Source organism: Setaria viridis, chromosome 9 (genome assembly GCF_005286985.2).
Source record: "Setaria viridis chromosome 9, Setaria_viridis_v4.0, whole genome shotgun sequence".
NCBI lineage: Eukaryota > Viridiplantae > Streptophyta > Magnoliopsida > Poales > Poaceae > Setaria > Setaria viridis.
In genome coordinates this window covers 10321326-10342424 of record NC_048271.2, presented here as the reverse complement: position 1 = coordinate 10342424, position 21099 = coordinate 10321326, and the positions used below count along the sequence as shown (strand labels likewise).

The following is a 21099-nucleotide window of genomic DNA, read 5'->3' as shown; positions in this document are numbered from 1 at the left end:
ACCAAGGCAACGATGGGGGCTTGCTGAACTGCCAGCTAGCTTGCTTTGTTTGTCATCATCCCCAGTGAGGAATTCTTCCATTAAAGGAAAGGGATGGTTGCAATTTAATCCCCACGAAGGATGAAATGGTGAAAAATTATCCCCGCCGGATGATCCTCCATCCCCCGTTCCCGATTCCCCGTAGACCCGATAACATGCAAGGCGTTTTGTTTTGTGTTTTCATGGTCCAGCGTTAGGCCTATGAGAACAAGGCCCACTACCGAAGTATATAAGCAGCGGGCTAACCTAGATACCTCTATCCTCACTTTCTCTACCTGCTACTTTCTAATTCTTGTGATTTGTAATATGTGCACTATAAACCATGTTGCCAATGTTTGAGAACTGTCTCAAGTTGAAGGTCTAATCAGTGTGATGCTAAGCGGGGATGGAGATCCCCGTGGGGATTAATTCCCCACGCGAAGACGGGGAAGGAAAGTAAAGCTCTCCCGCGAGCGTTGGGGGACGGGGACGGGGAAATTTCTTCCCTACGGGAACGGGGATGGAGAGCCATTCCCCGACGGGGAATTCCCGTTGCCATCCCTAATCCCACTCAATTAACCACTCGATTAAAGTGCCGGGTAGCTAGGTGGCCGCGTTCGTTCTCTCTCTCTCGAGACTCCGATCCGCCAGAAATAGAAAAAAAAAACATAGGGTATCCTATCGTCAAAGGCAGTTAGCTCTCTTGCTGGTCCCGTGCCTAACTAACAAGCTCTTTGGCGCGTGTACGTATGCTTGTTTAATTAATCTCCTACAATTATTGCATATGCTTAATCTTGTCGGAACCGTGTCTACGCACGAGATCACGACGTATACGTGCGGAATTAGAGTATATACTACTGCATATTGTGCAAGGTGCATGGTCAACCGTACCATCGCCTCTGGTACACACATGGATAGCTGCGTAAAGTCTTTCGTTAACTAGCAGGTGTGTTGCATGCTTTTGCTTTAGGAGATGCTAGTGTGATTTGATATACATTGTTTGGGTCTAAAGATAAGTAATCGAGAAAAATTTAGAACTCCATGTCCACGACATGGGTACTCTTTAGAGCGACACATCGGATCAGAGTCTAGTCAAATATAGCTAAAGAGGAAGAGGGAAAGATTTTGAAGGCGGGATGTCATCAGATGGAAGTCACCGCGATGGAACTTTTTGCCAAGTTTGGGTGGAGCTGCAGGAACATAATTGAGGCCTAGAAGTTTTCTAGTAGTCTGTCCTGTGTTTTAAGTTTTGCCGCTAGTTTTGTTTGGCTGAACTTGGGTCTTTTCTTTTGCCTTGTGGCATCCTTGTGGTCTTTAACCTGTGTTTCGAACCTCGTAATCTGTGGCTGCAAACACTCATTCGTGAGGGTTGAGGCCGGTTTCCTATATCTAAAAAAAGACATGACAATACAATGGTCAAATCCTTTCTCCTTTTTGGATGATACGAATGAACAAGTTTTGATACTAAAATTGGTACCACTGTGACATAACTGTAATATTGTGGTGGCATAAGTCCAAATATTACGAAAACAAGCCAAAATTTGAAATCATAATGGGCACAAACCTAATTGTTTTCATTAAGTTATTATATAAAGTTACATTCCAGAGCCTCGGAAAGCCTGGAAAAGCTATGATCAGTAAAAACTTCAATCGTGACGAGTTGACGACTACCCTGGCACTTCAGCCTAAATTTCCCCCCCTAGGCGCGACAAAGATCTTGAAGGTATCTCGTGCTTGTAGGATTGACAACATGATGTAATCACCAAGGTATTCCTCTCAAAACGATGGCGACTTCTTGAAACCGTTGCAAAATAAAAGTACCAAAAAAATGAATTATTATTCGCCTTGTCGCCGAGAATCAGGCAACCAGCTACCGCTGAAATCCACGTATGTATGTGCCAACCGTTCGTGTAAGTTGGACAGGAATGGTTGGCATACAAGATGTATCCCCTTGAAATTTGTTTAAGGTGAGGGAGGACAAGTGTCTCAGCAGACTCAATCATCTGAAAATCATCGGTAGAAATCAACAGAGCTGACCAATCTAACCTCCTGCTGTTGGGCATGTCAGACCAGCAGCAGGCAGCAAGCATCAAGGCGTCACGCACTCACGCCTGTTTGAAACGAAGCCATTGTCGGTCACCAGTATGATTCCGACAATGCATGGCGAGTGTCTTGTGACGGACCACAATACAAAAGCAGGACAAAAAAGGGTCAAGTATATCGCGTTATGCTTGTGCGCGTCCCAGACGAACTCAATCGTAAATTAAGGCACACATGCATCCAGGCACGCAGCAGTTGCATGCTGGCAGCGATGCCCCCCTTCGCGCTCATCCCCTCATTTCAAATTCTCAATGGCATACCTTCAGAAGCACCTGATGCAGCACGCCCACAAAAACATCTCGCATGAACCTCGGCCAAGCCCCCTCCTAGACGTCTAGATTCCCAGCCCCGAGCAAATCAAACACCAACAGGCACGATTAAGATATACGACTACAACAAGACCCAACTGCGACGACAGATCTAGCCAACTGGCATATGTATAACGCTAAGGTTCGACTAACATACAAACAGTCGAAGGAACGGCCAACCCGGCCAGCATGCAGTTACAACCACGGGAGCACCTATGATCAACACACTTAAATTCTTCTTGGCCAACACAGCCAGCAGGGTTCCAATCAAGAGCACCTACAGTCAACGGAGTTTAAGATTCCGTTTGCCTTGTCGGGCTTCAAGATGTCTTTGGTGGTTCGTCACTTATCGGCAGATCATCTTCATCATGGTAGATGTTCTCAGCCATCTGCCATATCTGGAGGATGTTGTCTTCAGCGACGCTAGCAATCACCCAGTCCTCGCAGGGGTTCCAGGAGAAATCAGAGATCTTGCTGGTATGGCCTCCATGGATGAACATGAGCTCAGGAGGGCCGTCTTCTGCATCCTCTGGTGTTTGTTCTTGGTCAATCCTGTGATATAACAGAGCAAAGAACCCACAGTTAGTCTCAACCATCCTGTGTCAATTTAACAAAATGTAGGGAGCAAAAGGACAACAAAGAAAAATCACAAGATGCATATCATATTACAAAATAGCATCACTTTGGCTATCGAATGCAACAAATGCTCAGCAGTACAAAAGAAATGCCAGAATTATGTAACCTCCAAAAAAAAAAAAAGAAACAGTGCACCAGTGGAAAGGAAAACTAAGAGCAATACATGAGAGTTTCTTTAATGCTGTACTGCTTACCTGCTCAGGTCCCAGACCATGAGTCTTCTGCCCAGGCAACAGGATGCAAGTATAGTCTCATTCTTCGGGTTCCATCCAACTTGAAATACTTCCTCTCTGATTCAAAAGAAGTGTTTGAAGGCTTAAGCATTAACATTAAACTAGGAACACAACATTAATAGAAACAATCGATACGCAGAAAAGTTGTTTAGTAAGTTAAACAACCAGCAGCTTTGAACAGCACAATAACAGTGGAAACATACTTGTGACAGTCAAAGGTGTGTAGAGACTTATCGATCTTCCTAAGATCAAATAATTTGACAGTCTTGTCAGTAGAACCAGTTGCAACAACCCATTCATTGAACGGATTGAAAGCCAGGCAGTTCACCTGTAAATAAAGAAGCATCAATAAACAATACTCTCGGCACTATTCTTTCAGGAATCATGACCTTAATAAAGCAAGGTTGAATAAACTCCCACCACCCCCCCTGGCTATAAGATACACTGGTGAGTTGAGATCTCACTCCCCTAAAATTTAGAACATCTTTCATACCATGTTTGCTTCTATTTACCACTAGTTTGCAACCTCTCAAGAAACAAGGCCTATATGGTTTCCTAAACCCTGGCTTACAGCAATAGTAGAAGCCTATAATTCCCAAACATTGCTGCTTAGAAATTATAATTATAAATACAAATATAAACCTAAACATTAGCCTTAAACAATACAAAATGCACCAATGACATAAGATCTGGAAAACCACAGTAAAGATCTACATTGAGATTCGTGCTTTCCTCAGGCTGGGGTTTTCATGCCAAACATTTCTTTTAAAATATTGAGGGTGAAGTTTCATGCCTAACTGAAAAAAAGAATGACTGCCAAGATCTATTTATGCCCTTGGATCATTTTGTTTGCAACTAATCCATCTCGAAACAGCTACTTCTCATTCGTACAGTACTTTTCCCTTCATTGAATAAGGATCATTCGATGATCACTACATGTCTAAGAATCAATAAAGAAACCTTGAAATTTGTAACCATAAAATAGAAAATAAATACTAGCAAATAATATCAATATTTTTTCTCAAGAGAATTGCTATTCAAATGTCACAAGAGTTACCTACCTCACCCTGGTGTGCCACCACTGACTGAACAGGCTTAGTAGGGGCAGGAGACCGCAGGTCCCAAATCAGAAGATGATGATCATCACCAACTGACCCAAATAAGTACTCATGCCTCAAATGCCAAGCAACATCTTCAACGACGCCATCATGATGCTAGCCAAGGTGCAATCAAAGTATTATAGTATTTCTATGAATCTTAAATCACTGTTGATAAGAAAACCAAACAGAAGAGAACTTGAAATTCATAGTTTACAAAATAGAGCTTCCAGGTTTGAGTGAGAGATACAGACAGTTTTTCTACTCGTTGCCAAGAAATGAACATATTTAGTTTTCCGATTTGTTATTTAGCATGAATACATTCTGTCGTAATTCTTGATCACAATGAAATTTTTACAAAATAAACTGTATTAGTTCCATTTGATTTGTCTTACTACTCTTAAGTATAATTATCATGCAACTCAAACAGATGATCCAGAACTTTCAAATAAACATCAGAATGTTACAGAATGAAGAAAGCTTATAGAACCAGGAACATGAGCCATACCTTAAAAATCTGCAGGGCATCAAGACTTTTGTTTTTACTATTTGCTTTAATGTCCCATAAGCAAATTTGAGCATCATCGGACCCACTCAACAAATGTCCCTCTTTAAAAATACTCCATGATAAGCCATATCCTTCAGAATTATGTCCCTTCAGCCGTAAATCAGGGTTGCATGCACCATCCAGTGGAGGCTTTGATGGGTGCTTGCTATAGTCAAAGACATATACTTCTGCACTAACTGTTTTAGTAGCAATTATAAATGAATTTTGGGGCATATAGCGAGCCCGATTGACCTCTCCATCATGATTTATCTGCTGAACAATTTGCACCTACAAAAGAAAGGATTCACATGTTTTAAAATTTGTATAAGCGTGTCGTAACAGTAGAATTAGATGGGAAAGTGCAAGAATGTGACATTCTCTGAATTAACAACCCCCCCCCCCCCACCCCACCCCAAAACCTCCCTGTTCCAAAATTCCCAGCAAACATGAGGTCAAACCAAAGAACAATCTTTTCCACCCTGTATCTGTAGCATGTCACAAGTTACTTTGGTACAGAGTGAGCATAATAGGGCAGTACTTTTGATAAGGTACGGAGGGGGTTAAATGTTGATTGATTACTGTATTTTTTCAGTAATGGCATGCATCTCCAAGCGTTCATACTAGCAAACAAAGTAAAAATGTAATTACAATGGCACATGTGGAGTGCATTAGAAAAAACCCAACTTCATGAATATTCATTGCATAAACTGGGCTAAGAGTTATTTCCATGGCAACAAGTTACCAACATAGACCTAAGCAACCAAGGATCCAACAGAATGACCATTAGGTTGGTATGGAAATAAAATCAAGTGATTCATGAGAAATAAGAAAAATGAACATGAGTATACGGCAGGACGATGAAACACTCAAATACATAAATTAATAGTTTCCTAATTAGCAAAAGCCATAAAAAACCCTTGAAGTGCCACCTTATGGAAAATCATGCGCCAAGAACCACCAAAAATTGGTAACTTGGCAAGCAGACACGATCAATGTTCCACAAAAGCCTTTCTCAAAATGGCAGACAACCAATGGAAAGAAGCCATCAAATATTTCAGAACAGGGTATTCCTTTGTGCAAAGGGCAATCCAAGAAGGTTTTGATCCTTTCGTTCCGGGAGGCATGGGAAACACATATCATTCAAGTGCAAAGGTGTTCATGCAACTGCCCCCATCAATTAAGCCATCTGCAACTAGAAACAGTATCATAATAAAATTTACCATAAATACAATTGAAAATCTCAAACACTGCAATCGTGGCACTCTCCCATACAGAACTTATCCTGTGGTGCAGATTCAACCAAATTAAGAAAGCTATTAGATCGGTAAAGGATAAACAAAATGTTCCTTTGGAGTGTATAGAAGCCCCCCAAAAAATTGTAATAGGTGGCACGACTAGCATGATGAGAACCTACGGTCATCCACTTCCAACTTCATATGAAATAAAAAACATCTAGTTTTGGATATTAGAGGCACAGAAAGTTATACTACAACACCACAATCAAGCAGTTTGGGACTAACAAAATCAACAAAGCCAGAGGGGAAAAATAGCCCACAAACCAAATACCACGTAAAATAGCAACAAAACCACATGCACAGGGTACCTTCTTGGATCCATCGCAGTGCTCAACGAAGGAACCTTCACAGGGCACATACACTTCTGCAATCATCAGAAAGTTAGGGTAGTCCTTGCATGTATGCGTGCCAAGGACAACCTTCTGGACAGTATGATCCTGTCCAGGGGCCTCAGCTCTTTCAGGGAGCCATTGTACAGTCAAAGATGGCCAATCCATTGAGTGATTAATAATCAAATCATATAGATAAGGTGCGTTAGCCTTCCACATAGAGTATTCTTCCACAATCTGCGCATTCATGGCCCCATCTGTGTCCTCCGTGATCTGTACTCCATCCAACCTCCCTTCAAAACTTTCCGCCGAATACCCGGCCATCACCTCCAGCGGAATCTTTCACCCTTTTCGAGCGAGGACTAAGGGGATTAAGGTTTGTAGAGATTGGATCTAGAGAGTTTGGTTCGGGAAAGGTGGCGGTGGAGGCGGCGTCGGCGGCGGGTTGTCCTTTGGACTAATCTGGCAGCGGATAAGGTCGAGAAGTAGGGTTGGGAAGGTTTATAGGTTCACTGCATTGTTGGGCTGTGATTGACATGAGTTATGCCGTGTAGGCCCAAAGCCCAGATTTGAAGAGGTAGTCAAAAATCATTTATTCCAGTAAAGCAATGAATTGCACAATCACTATCCAAGCACCTAGAAAGTGCAAATACTGGCACAAAATGGCATTTATTTTATAAGGGCCATACCCTATACAACAGGGTAGGCAATCCAAAAAAAAAATTGCAGCCTCCATATAGGGGGTTGTAATTATAGGGGAAAAATCAATCGGATGCCAACATGCGCAAACCAACAGTAAAATGAAAGAAAATAAGGATAATCCAAACAGGTCAGATGCTCTACATAAGGATAGCACGAGTCAGTTCACCAGTTCTTCTCAAGAACTGGAACGTCATGATCCTTAGCTGCAGAATTCACCACTGAAATGCCAAACTAAGGTGCTAAACCAACTAAGGCCACTTTCAATACCTTTTGTAGGGCACCGTATTCAATACTACACCATCAGGGATTGTGCGGTTCAGACATGACATACTTCAGCGCATTCATAACAAGGAAATATAAATTAAAAAGCAAACTACCTAACATAGATAAAGGAAATGCCAATCATCACACAATTGAAAAATCCACCATAGCACTAGTTTCACATGTAACAACAAAAGATCTTTCAATCATCAAATGAATCAGACCACAACATCTCTGGACAGTGGACACTGATATGGAAAACTAAGCGGAAATAATCTACTCCACCTGTACAACTAAAACTAACCAATAACCCCTGTATATTTACAAAGTGAATTATGGAAAGTTCCTCAGCACGTGACTCTTCCCTTTTTCAAAACAACTAACCTAAATAAATGAACCCAGACCATAATCAAGGAGCGCACAGACCAGATAACTGCAACGGAACGCTGGATCGCACCGAGTAGCATGCTCACCATACCCCTACAGCATTACCACCCCTTGGGTACAAGAGTTCACAATTCAACCAAATCAAGCTACCTAGAATTATGTATTGTAGCAAGCATCCCAAAGCCCCTTGGGCCCACTACTTACCAAATTCCCACAAATCCCTCCTGCTCCCTCATAACATTGCAGCTACCCGCTCACAGAGTAGTCAAATCACACCCGATTGCCAAACTATGAACACACAAACCCTAACCCCTGACCAGCAGGGGACAAGAAGAAACTAAATTCCCGCACGGCAAGGCACATCACACAGAAACGCTGGATCGCACGCACCGAGTAGCATGCTCACCATCACCATACCCCTACAGCTTTACCACCCCTTGGTACAAGAGTTCACAACTCAACGAAACCAAGCTACCTAGAATTTTGTACTGTAGCAAGCATCCCAAAGTTAACCCGAGGGACCCATTACGTACCAAATTCACACAAATCCCTCCTGTTTCCTCATAACATTGCAGCTACGAGCTCACGTAGCAGTCAAATCACACCCGATTGCCAAACTATGAACACAGAAACCCTAACCCCTGATCGACACGGGGATAAGAAGAAACTAAATTCCCACACGGCACGGCACATCACGCAGTAGTATAACAGCATCAACCATCACTTCACATCGGAGACACAGAGTAAAACGCAAAGGATAGTTACGGGAAGGCAAAGGAGGCGCAAGTAAAGGAAAGGGAAATCCACCTTGCCGGAGGCGGCGCCGAACCCCCCGATGTCGGCGTGGTCGTCGTCGTAGTGGCGCGCGTCGGCCTCGGCGTCGTCGAGGGGCAGCTGGACCTGCGCGAGCATGAGGTAGTTGGGCTCGTTGTCGGAGGTGTGCGTTCCGAGGATCATCTTCTGGACGGAGTGGTCCTTCCCCGGCGGCTCGGCGCGGTCGGGCAGCCACTGCACGGTGAGGGAGGGCCATTCGAGCGCGTGCGTGATGACGAGGTCGTAGAGGAAGGGGGTGTTCTTCTTCCAGATCTTGTACTCCTCGTTGATGAGGCGCTCCTCCACCTCGGCGCGGAACTCCTCCTCGTCCGCCGCGCCGCCGCCGGCCTTCGGCATCGTCGGTCCGACGGGGCGCCGGCTAGGGTTAGGGTTTCGGAGCGGAGGGGGGTTTCGGCCGGGGAGCGGGGAGTGAAATGGCGGGAGGGGGCGGTTGGGCGGACTGGGAGGGAGAGAAATTGAGCAGAGGGGACCGAGGTGGGGGATAGCGGGCGCCGGGCAGCGGCGCTAGCGCTATAAAAAGAGGTGCTTTTTTTTTGAGGGGGATAAAAAGAGGTGCCGAACCGCTCGCTGAAGTGAGGAGGTGGGGGGAGAGGGGTTTAGGGGTTTATCGGTCCGGTGGGCCGTGGGCTAGACGCTAAAGAGCAGGCCTGTTTAGGCCTACGCTCAGGCTTGATAAAAAGTTTACTTCGTTTTGTTTTCCCTGTCTGCTGCAACAGCCGTCGGATTGTAACAGTGGCATATGTTGCACAGAACATTGAAAAATCATGTTCGCAAAATCAAAATTTAGCTTTCAAAACATTAAAGAAATAACAACAGAAGAACACTGAGGGAACAATGTTGCGCAAAACATTAATACATTTGCTATTATTATATCACAACATTGTTTGAAATAAAAAAAATACTCCCTCCGTTTTACATTGTGAGTCGTTTTAGCTTTTCTAAACACATGATTTTTACTATACACCTAAATATACATTTATATCCAGATATATAATAAAATTTATACATCTAGAAATACCAAAACGAACATGCAATTTGAAATGGATGGAGTAGTAGGAAAAAATAAACAAGGACAATGTTTCGAACAGTATACATTTGAGACTGAAAACCACCTCCCCAAGATGTACTACGAAGATTCAAAGATCTTAGGTTATTCCCATAATCACATATGTATGGATGCATGATGCGAGTGAGTTGCAACCGCACTCCGCACGCCCATAGTATATAGCGAAACACTCTTAGGTTAGACTATATGTATGAAAATCCTTTGTGTCAGTGTGAAACATTCTTAGGATGATGATTCAAATAAAACTGATTCATTGAAAATGCAAATAATAATTAAATGAGCATATGCCGGACACATCAGTACGCCACCCATTTGCTCGATGAGGCTATAGAAGAAACCGAAAACATAAGAGGCAAAAATTAGATTGGTTAGGAAATATAAGAGTAATAATTTTACGATCTTAATCTTAGGAAAGAAGAAATACAGGGAATCAACTAAAAAACATTAGCAGGAATTGACAGGTGGTGGCAATAAAAATCTACTTATGAAATTACAGGTTTTAACTAAGATTAATTGCTAATTATTAGATATTATCACGATAAAAAAATAGTTTGCAGGGGCTGTTTTCAACAGCATTTGCAAGGGTGCTACCCGCTCACGGCTTTCGCAGTAAAAAAAAAATACTTCAACACCTACGAGAGATAGCAAGCGAGCAGATGAAATCATGGATCAATGCATCCTATGATTGATTGATCATAGCAGAACAAGCAACGGAAATTGAGAAGAGGAAGAAGCTAAGGGCAAAAATAACTTTTTGCATTATCCTCATGGCAGCATGTAGCACCACAACAACACAAAGGACGAGTTTGACCTCAAAACAAAAGCTGAGGGACTAAGTTGGCCGATTTAAAAGTTGAGGGACGAACTTGACCCTTGAGGCAAAGTTGAGGGACCAAGATGCCTATTTTGCCTAATAAAAGAAATATAGAAATCTTGGAAAAAAAAATTGGAGAAGCATCAAGGCGACCCGCTCCTGGAGAAGTATTTCTAGGGGTGGGATGCCCTATGATCCGTCCCTGGAGAACCATTTGCAGGGGCAGGCCACGGGGCGACCCGCCCCAGAAAATGGTGCCATTTCACATTTCCAGGGGGTCGAATGCTACAATGCTACAGTACCCGCCCCCGTTTTGTTGGTGCGGGTGGCAATTTTGTCCGCCCCTAGAAAAAACGGGTGCCCTGCAAATCGTTTTAAAAGTATCTAACACGCACATAAAATAAAAACATACAAAATACCTCTAAAACAATTATTATATTGTTAATAACACAGAATATTACCATTTGCCATTTTCAAATGCTTGAAACGTATTCAATGATCACCATCTGAGTCCTTTGGATGGGATTTCAACTTCATATTTGCTCCTATGTGCAATTAAGCAGTTATTAGTGACTATAGATCGATTTAGCCGTTTATTAGCTGTTTGAGGAGGTCGAGCGCTTAATGTCTTAATCCACGATTTAAAACATTTTGTTGACCCAGTAGCTTAGGATGATGATTGAAAAGTCAATTTGGATTGAAAACGCTTAAAAACTATATATGGAATAAACAAAGTGATAGCATGTGCATTTGACTAAGAATTGTGGCTACTTGATTTCTGATTTTGTTAGCTACCTGGATGCGTGTACCAAGAAGTAATGTGGTCTGTCCTCCCTAACATATTAGGGCCCAAGGTTTTCCATGTAGCAACCATACCTGTTTTTCTTTATCTGTTTGTACCTATCCGGCTATCCCCTGCAGTTGTCACGATTATTAATTGACAGATTTATTGCTGTTTTACCCTTGCTGGGCAAGCTGCCCGCCTGCGCCTATATGTATCTGACATGAAATCTCGAACGCATACATTTTACACTAGCCAAATATGGGATTCTAAAAAATGGCTAGCCAAATAGACCTCAGCCATATCGCAGACAGACTTTTTTTTTTTCCAATCATCACGGTACAGACGTAGACGCTCACATACACACATGCACACTCATCCCTACGAACACATGTACGCAACCCGGCCTACTCATATAGGCACCTCCGAAAGACCAAGCTAGCAAATCCTCAAGATTGATGAAGTCACCACTGGCGTCTCGCTGTCGACGGGCACGTCTCCTACCACTTAAAGAATAGCGCCGGTTAAATCCTGAAATAATGCCGAGTCGAGGGCTCGAACCCTGGTGGTCAGCTTCCACCACAAGAAACCTTACCAACTGAGTTATGCTCAGGTCGCATATCGCATACAGACCTCACTGTAGACACGAGCAAATTAGATCGATGAAAGTTAAGTCAACGATATGAGAATGGGAATTCATATGGCGTCGTGGCGTCTCAACTGAATGATAGTAGTGGAGGTGATGAGAGGAGAGGAAGAGGAAGCATGCGTAATTGAGTAGCAAACGGGAGGTGACCGTTCTCAACATAGAGAACCTCTTCCTCTTCGTCGTCACTTCCACCGGCAAGCTAATACGACACTTAATCATCAGAGAACACAAGCACGTTTTTGCTCACTTGTTGCGGCATCTTTGATTGCTTTGATCAGCACGCTTCTATCCCCGCCTTTGGTAGAATGTGGTAAGCGAGAAACTAAAGCATCTGCATCCTGAAAATTAGAAGCTAATCCCTCGCAGCTTTGGTTAAATGCCCTATCTTCTGACCAAGTTAGATTCCCCTTCTCTCCTTTTGTTGGCAATTTGTGTATCCGCACTCCTCCCTCTGCTCTCCAGTTGTTTCAATTTCTTTTGAAATGAGGCAAATTCTATGACATCCTTATCTGTTCCTCAGGGAACCAGCTACCGCCCCCTACCCATCTCCATGAAGTATTCGTTCTTTCTTCACTTTTTTTTACGAACGGCACGAGAGTTCTTTCTTCACCTTGATCTACGTCGGAATGCCGACCTCACTTAGGATACGATGTCCACGCGCACGATGACAGCAGAGTTGATCAAACTCCCAGCGGCGGCCCTGCCCCTTTGCAGGCGTACCTAACGGGAGGATCTTCTTCTCAAGTGCTAATGGATGAAAGTGCTAAAATTTAGCATATTTATGCATTAGCCTATCCAAAAGGAAGGGCTAAACTTTAGTCCACCCCCACAAAATGCAAAAGTATTAGCTGGTGGGGAGGTGCTAATGAGTGCTAATGGACACCTGAAACTCTCGAAAAAGACCGAAATACCCCTACCCTAACCTTATCCTATTCCGATTCGGCGCCCTCCCTCGCGCGTCGCCCTTCCTCCCTCCCCCTCGGGAGATGTCGCCGCCGCCGCGTGCTCCTTCCCGCCACTAGTCGCACTGCGACGCTCTCCCTTCTCCCCTCGCCACACGCCGCCGCCGCCGTTGCGTGCTCCTCCCCGCCACTACTCGCGCCACGGCGTCCTCCCTCCTCCCCTCGTGAGCCACCGCCGTCGCTTGCTCCCCCGCCCGTCACCGCATCACTCGCTTGCGACATAGCCGCCCCTGCGCTTGATCTGCCACGTCGCCGCTCTCATGCCACCGCCGCCCAGCCCAGTTCGCCGTTGCCGGAGGTAGAACCAGATGGGCTGTAGGATAGCGAGGGCTTCGTGGGCTACTTCTCCCAGCCAGAGCCGTAGCAATCAGAGCAAGAAGAGCAGCGTAGCAAGCAGAGAGCACGCGTATGGCTAGGGAGGGGACCAAGGCGCACAAGAGGGGACCAGGGACGCAAAAGCAGGGGTACAAAAGACTTTCCTCCATGTGCTACCTTTCCATTAGCACCGGATCCAATCGAAACAGGAGGCTAAACTTTAACACCTCTACCCACTGAAGTTTAACAACAATAGCACATCCAAACAGGCTCCTTCGCGAAGTCCACACCTCTACCCGCTGAAGTTTAACAACAATAGCACATCCAAACAGGCTCCTTCGCGAAGTCCCTGGTGCAGGGTGCTCCGGTCAGATAGCTCATCTGACCGTGACATGGTGCAAGTACAAGTGAAGAAAAGGCTCATCGAATAATAGATATATATCTAATAGCACCGATCGAAGGACAGGCTCCGAATTTTATACTAAATTTGAAGTGATTCTTTCTTGACCCAAGTGCAATAAATTTGATTGATTGAAAATAACTAATATCGCATGTCATAGCGTACAGCACATATCTTTTTTACAATGATTTCAGCAGATCATGTATTGCGTGCGCAATTCACATGATGTGGCAATTGGCTAAACACATGCTCAATCTGGCAGCTAAAATTGAAGTTCCGACATTCCGTGCGTGCCCAACAGTTCATCGTACTCATAGAAGATCCTCTTTGGAGTGCGACAAAACCGATAGTATTATGGACTTGATGCCCCCAATATGATGATCAAGATGGGCAAGTGCTTATTCCTTTGAGCAGAAGTGAGCCTGGACAGTGCAGGGACCAGCAATGCAACAGTATCAGATGTGGCAGCACCAAGGTGCTAGACTGACTAATCCAGAGTGGTTTCAAGGAGTACATCACACCATCAGGTAAAGTGTTCAGAGAAGTGTCCGCTAGCCTCAATTTCATCCCTCTGCAGTTAAGAATGAAAACAGAAAGTTTGTTTAGCTCGAAATCTACCATAGCTATGAATATTGCATGCACGCTTGGTGATAAAAGAAACACCCAGGACAAGGACACTATACCACTAGAAAACCCCGAGATGGAAAAGGCAGTTCATAATTTCAGAAAATTAGCATATGGGAGGGCACCTTAGCTTTGTGGATATATGGTTGAGATATGCAATCATGAATTTGAGAGGACGAGTTTTACTAGCAAAGCACCAAAATATAATTGACATGAGCATTACCAGGAAGTAAAGGAAGACAACAATTTAAGCAACTTCCACTGCCAAAAAATTGGCACGTATCACTCCAGGTGCTGCTAGCATGCTTAACATATGTAATATCCAGCATGTTCCATTAACTTGCCCTCAGAATATGAACGGGAAGCATTTTCCTCAATTATTCTACCAAATGCATCATTTCTAAGAAAACTTGTGATAATCTAAATTGGAGTAACTCATGGGATGAGCAAGCAGCAAAATTTCACAAGTCTGTCAAAGAGTAGACATATTTAGTTCTTTTCAGGATCTCTAATATTCAGTAGATAACATATAGAGTTGTAAATACCCTTATTCTTCCCATTACAATAATCCACAAATTAAATTATATGTGGAATCTTGAGTGACTCCAGAAACCAAGTTCCACTAACAGGAAGACAACAAAAGAAAATAATATACGCATAAATCAAAAGTGCACTCAAAAGCAGCAAGCATCTCTTTTTCATTGCAAAAGAAAAGGTGGACATGGCTACAATCATTTAGTTATATCCATGAGATTCTAGCACTTAAAGCACGGTTTAGAAAAAGTCAGACCCTATACCCGTTGGATTACCAGACTGTTCGAGCCAATAGGCTAAATTGGTGAGCATTGACTAATGAGTAACTGTAGTCAAGTACAGGAAAATCATTGGAAAAGTAGTATTAGTTTATGAACTAAAAGAGGGCCAGAAGGACCCTCTTAGGTTCATCAAGTTGCACCCATAAACTTGAGGTCGATAGTAGGGGTTTTCTGGATGGTTTGGACGAGAAAATGGAAGATACATAGAATACACAAAGGAGATCTGGACACACAGATCAAGGAGAATTATCATCACCTACAAGCACACATTGTTCCTGTACAACCCCATCATCAACGCTTTCGGTTGGCGCTTGCTGATCGAGCCCTTGGATAATATCAATTCATACAAAAACAGCATGCTCTTTCAAGCAATGTAATCCTCCTTGATCTGTTGATCCAGATTCTCCTCCATGTGCTATATGCATATTCCATTGCCTCCAGCAAACTATCCAAAAAATGCACACCATCTTAACACGGTAGGGGTGCACAATTGATAAAACAATAGTTTTCCAAGATGACCAACCTTTTGGAAAGAAGAAATGTTTATTAAAGTAAAGAGAGTCAAAGGCTTCTTATTACCAGTCTTTCCAAACGTCAACACATAAAGGACTTACAGATTTATTTATGAATTGGATATCTTTGTGACGGTATGAGTTAGGGCTCCACTATGGTCTGCAGCAAGGTAGGCTGGATTTGGAAGTAGCTCATCAATGGAGGCGGCAATACAAGTCTAACAGTAACATCAGAGAAGGCGTCGATGAACATATCCCTCTGGTCCATCACACCATCAGGGAAAGTGTCCGGACAAGTGGCTGCTAGTCTCACTTTCATCCCTCTGCAGCTAAGAGTGAAAACAGAAAGTTTGTTTAGCTGGAAATCTACCACAGAAATAATATAACGAATTTTGAATGCAAGCTTGATGATAAAAAGAAACACCCAGGACAAGGACACTATGCCACTAGAAAACCAATGTGATGGAAAAAGCAGTTCACATTTTTAGAAAATTAGTACATGGGAGGGCACCTAGGCCTGTTGCTGGGTATCCATAATTCATACCCAAATCCACACCCACCTCAAATAGGAAGGGTATGGGTAGAAATATATATACCCATTAGAAATGGGGAGGGTACAATTTATCCATTGGATATATATAGTATCTAGTACAAAATTAATTATCCATTGGATATGGGTGAGAATGGGGAGGGTGAGGATTGGATAATATATATTTGGATTTGGGTATGAACAAGAGTGGGTTTGTCCATACCCTCCCCAGTGGCAGGCCTAAGGGCACCTTAGCTTTGTGGATATATGGTTAGAGATCTGCCATCATGAATTTAAGAAGGCGAGTTATACTAGCAAAAACACAGCATGCCTCTCAAGAGCATTGTTTGTGCGAAAAATGCTTTGATGCCAACACCCCAATCTGCACAGTAAAGGAAAAAAATATAATTGACATGAGCATTACCAGAGGATGCAAAGGAAGACAACAATTTAAGCAATTTCCACTGCCAAACAATTGACACGAATCACTCCAGCAACCAGTGTCACAAACATGTTTAACAACATATGTACCATCTGATTATGCTACCAAATGCATCATTTCTAAGAGAAGTTGTTTCTAAATTGGAGTGACTCATGGGAAAAGCGTACTCAAAATTCACAAAAGTATGTCAAAGAGTAGACAATATTTAGTTCTTTTCATAATCTCTTATATTCAGTACATAACATATAGAGTTGTAAATACCCTTATTCTTCTTATTACAATAATCACAAATATTATGTGGTACTAGCTCAAGTTCTGCTAACAGGAAGACAACAAATACACATGCGCGCGTGCATAAAACCATCATGAAGTACTTCTGTAGCAGTTGTGGTATCACATAATTTCATAGAGATGTTGAATATATCTGGGTTATCCAGCTAACGATTATACCAATAAGGAAACTAAATACAAAAGGCTAATATAAACAAAAATCAGAAGAACCATTTCATTAAAAAGGATGGATTTCCTAACGCTTGAACACAGAACAGAAAATTGCACTCAAAAATCATTCTTAAGAGACGACTATCATTTAGTACTGGTAGAAGATGCCTCTTCAAAAGCAGAAAGCACCTCTATTCCAGCAGACTAGGACATACTTTTTCATTGAAAAAGAAAACCTGGACATGGCTACAATCATTTAGTTATATCCATATGAGATTCTAGCACTTAAAGCAGGGTTTAGAAAAAGTAAAAACCCTATACCCGTTGGATTACCAGACTGTTCCAAGCCAACAGGCTAAATTGGTGAGCATTAACTACTTAGTAACTGTAGTACACTACAAGAAAATCATTGAAAAACTAGTATTATTGTATGAACTGAAGAGGGACAGATGGACCCTCTTAGGTTCATCAATTTGCACCCCCATAAACTTGAGGGCCATAGTAGGGGTTTTCTGGAAGGTGTGGATGAGAAAATACAAGATACATAAAATATATAAAGGAGATCTGGATACACAGATCAAGAAGGATTATCATCGCCTAGAACAAGACCACGTCATTTTCTGTACAACCCCATGATCCACACTTTGGGTTGGCCCTTGCTGATGCTGAGTCCTTGGATAGTATCAATTTATACAGAAGAAAGTTCTTGGCACGCATACATGCGAGGATTGTCCCAACTATCAGTTCTTAAAGTCCATGCACCCTGGTCATGGTAGTCAAACAAGGTTTATTCCCCTCTGATACTTACTAACATGATGTGATGTGATGTGATGTGCCTATGGGCTAATCAAAAGAAAACTAAACCAGAGCAAATCAACCACAAAAACTCCATTCACCCATAGGTACATCATGTTATAAAGTATCATAGAGGTAATAAAAGGATCGTTGGATACATAGCACTTGGGTACATAAGCTTTTAAATTATTAAATAGAAAGAACAATCCTCATTCATCGCACGTATGTGTGCAAGAACAATCTTCCGGAAAAGTTGATCCTGTCCAAGGGCTAAACACAGTCAAGTAGCCAGTCCAGTGAATGAACATGTGGCTGATGAGACCATACAAAAACTCTATGCGCTTTCAAGCAATATAATCCTCCTTGATCTGTTGATCCAGATTCTCCTCTATGTGCTCTATGCATCCTGAATTTCCTCAAACAAACCTTCCAAAAAATGCATACCATCATCTTAACATAGTAGGGGGTGCGATTGATGAACCTAACGGTATCCGCCAAAGTACGAGCCCAGCAGCCCCTTTTAATAATTAAAACAATAATACTTTTGGAAAGAAGAGCTGTTGATTAAAGTAAAGAGAGTCAATAGTTACTTATTGCCAGCCTTTTCCAAATATCAACTCAGGGAGGACTTGAAAGTAGGGTATGAGTTTGGGCTCCACTATTGGCTGCAGGAAGGTGGGCTGGATTTGAATGTAGCCCATAAATGGAGGCGGAAATATAAGTCCAGCCCACCTAACTACAACCCACTGTGGAGCCTAAGCCCATACACTGACACTGTCACACTGATAACCTTTTTGATTGATCCAGCACAGGGGCAATGTCAACAAGTAGATCCACAGGGGTTTTGAGCTTAGCTTCACTCTATCATTGGGGCAGCCAAGCTCTATATTAGAGGTTGCAATTATAGAAAAAAATATCAATCAAAATACAAAACACACAACCCAACAGTAGATTGAAGAGAAATAAGGATAATCCGGACTAGTCAAAGCCTCAAGAAACTTCAGCAAATCTTCATCTTAACTACACAAGGACAAACAGTCCTGGTTTCACAAAAGGGAACAGGAACCAGTGCTTTTGTGTTCACCTAAGGAACATACTACATAGAAGGTTAACATCTTTGTTAGCACAAACGAGTGTCCAAAATGCTTTCCTTAAGAAATGAAAATGGGGGAAAACACATTGCTGCACCAGTTATTCAACATGATCCATAGCAACAAATTTCACCACTGAAATGTCAAATTAAGGTGCTAAACCAACTAAAACATTTCAATACCTTTTCTAGTGTGTCATCTTCACTATTACAGTGCATCAGTGCATTCAATTGCATGGAAAAAAAATGAATAAGGCAACTACCTAACATAGCTAACTTCAGCTATGCTTCATTAAAATGCAACACAGATTCACGTGCAAAAGAGCTTTGAACCATCAAACAAATCAGACTGCATCATCTCTAGACATTAATAAGGAAAACGATATAATCTAGTACACCACCACTACCAGACTACTATTTTTAGAAGGAAAAATATGGAAAATTCCTTAACACAGTACATCTCCCTTCCTCGAAAGGAAACACCCTAATAAATGACACGACAACGCAATTAAGGCTGTGCATGAACCCACTAGCCCTTTTAAAACTCTGGATCCTGCCAAATAGCATGCTTGCGTCTTTCCTACAAATCTACCACCCCTTGTACATGACTCTGCAATTCAATATACAAATCAACCAACATCGAATGGCATATTGTATGAAGCACCACAACCTGAAACCTAACATAGACATGACGTCAAAAAAATGACGCTGATCATCTCTCCCTCCTCATGTAATTGCTGCTAACCGCGCATATAAACAGCCAAAATAGCTCCCGCTTCCTGAACTATGACCACACAAACCCAAAGTCCCTACTCCACCGCGAGGAAACTAAATTCCACGACCCGCCGCGGCAGATCAAATCACATCACATCACAGAGCAGGATAGCAACAACGACACTTCATGCGAAAGAGATAAGGCGAAATACGAAGGGGGCAAGCAAAGGAGTAAAACTGGAACCTTAGACGGGCGCGGCGGATGTCAGCGTGGTAGTCGTCGTAGTGGAGCACGTCACCCTAGGCGTCGTCGATGGGCCGCTGTACCTGCGCGAGCATCAGGTCGATGGGTCGCCGGAGGTGCGCGCGCCAATCTTCTGCAAGGAGTGGCCCTTCCCCCGCGGCTCGTCGCAGTCGGGGAGCCACCGCACGATGAGGGGAGGGGCCACTCGAGCTCGAGCGCCTGGGCGACGGCGAGGCCGTAGAGGAAGCCGAGTGTTGTCCTTCAGATCTCGCAATCCTCGTTGATGAGGCGCTCCTCCACCTCGGCGCGGAATGCGTATGCCGCCGCCGCCGCCGCCGCCAGCTTTCGGCATCCTCGTCGGCTAGGGTTAGGGTTTCGGGCAGGGGATCGGGAGGTGAAGCAGCCGGAGGGGGTCGGGGTGACTGCTGAGTGCTGACTGGTGAGAACGGTGGGAGTGGCCGAGTGGGAGAGGGAGTGAGGAGTCGGTCTATTTGGGCCGGTAGTAGGCCCTGCCGCTTGAGAAAAGGCCCATGGTCAGACCCTTTGCTAATTGTATGTTCAACAACAACACGTCCGGCGATCGACATTGCGTTTGCATACACCGGCGATGCGGATGCCGCCGCCGCCGCATGTTGTTTTGGTAGGGCGGGGAGCCGTCTCCGGAGGCCAACCTTCGGCAAGGACGGTGATGTGTCTGGCTCTCGGGCACCGGCACCCTGCTCTCCGGCGCACGCGCACCCGATGACGCAAATAACTAAAATAAAATTGTGCCATGGCGTAACAAAGGGATTTCCGGAGCACGCGAGGGATTGCAAGCGCATTTCATATGATGTGGCAATTTGCCGCTGGCACATCCTCAATCTCGCGGCTGAATTTTCAGTTCCAACATAAGGTAACCAACTGTTCGTATAATATGGTGCAGGGGCATATCTGATCCCTCATATCTAACACTTGTTGCAACTGAGGCCAAGTGGGCAAACTACTGGAGATGAATGGTATATATTTTGCATAGGTTGCTGAAACAATATGCAGCTGGTTAATTTACACGATATATGATGTTATTAACTACCTTCTTAGTTTGGAGTGCAATAAAATCATTAGTATTATGGTCTTCCTAATTAATTCAATGGAATACGGAACCCAACTTGATGCCCCTAAT

At 43.4% G+C, this 21099-nt stretch overlaps 1 protein-coding gene and 1 long non-coding RNA gene across 4 annotated transcripts; both read right to left on the bottom strand.

Annotated features, from left to right (window-relative positions):
* Positions 1-2539: 2539 nt before the first annotated feature.
* LOC117839199 (histone-binding protein MSI1) lies at positions 2540-9234 on the bottom strand. Of its 2 annotated transcripts, none has more exons than XM_034719476.2 (6): positions 8721-9234; positions 4901-5227; positions 4357-4509; positions 3499-3623; positions 3257-3352; positions 2540-2978 (listed from the first exon to the last, which is right to left on the bottom strand). In XM_034719476.2, exons 1-6 carry the CDS (start codon positions 9081-9083, stop codon positions 2747-2749), a joined length of 1296 nt encoding a protein of 431 aa, XP_034575367.1. In that variant the 5' UTR covers positions 9084-9234; the 3' UTR covers positions 2540-2746. The 2 variants fall into 2 exon arrangements, with proteins under 2 accessions (XP_034575367.1, XP_034575368.1); XM_034719477.2 differs by lacking the exon at positions 8721-9234 and adding an exon at positions 6543-6902.
* Positions 9235-13847: 4613 nt separating this feature from the next.
* On the bottom strand, positions 13848-20401 carry LOC117837951 (uncharacterized). Of its 2 annotated transcripts, none has more exons than XR_004636472.2 (3): positions 19941-20401; positions 15430-16014; positions 13848-14305 (listed from the first exon to the last, which is right to left on the bottom strand). It is a non-coding gene; the product is annotated as an uncharacterized lncRNA (long non-coding RNA). The 2 variants fall into 2 exon arrangements; XR_004636473.2 differs by having other exon boundaries at positions 15434-16014.
* Positions 20402-21099: the final 698 nt, after the last annotated feature.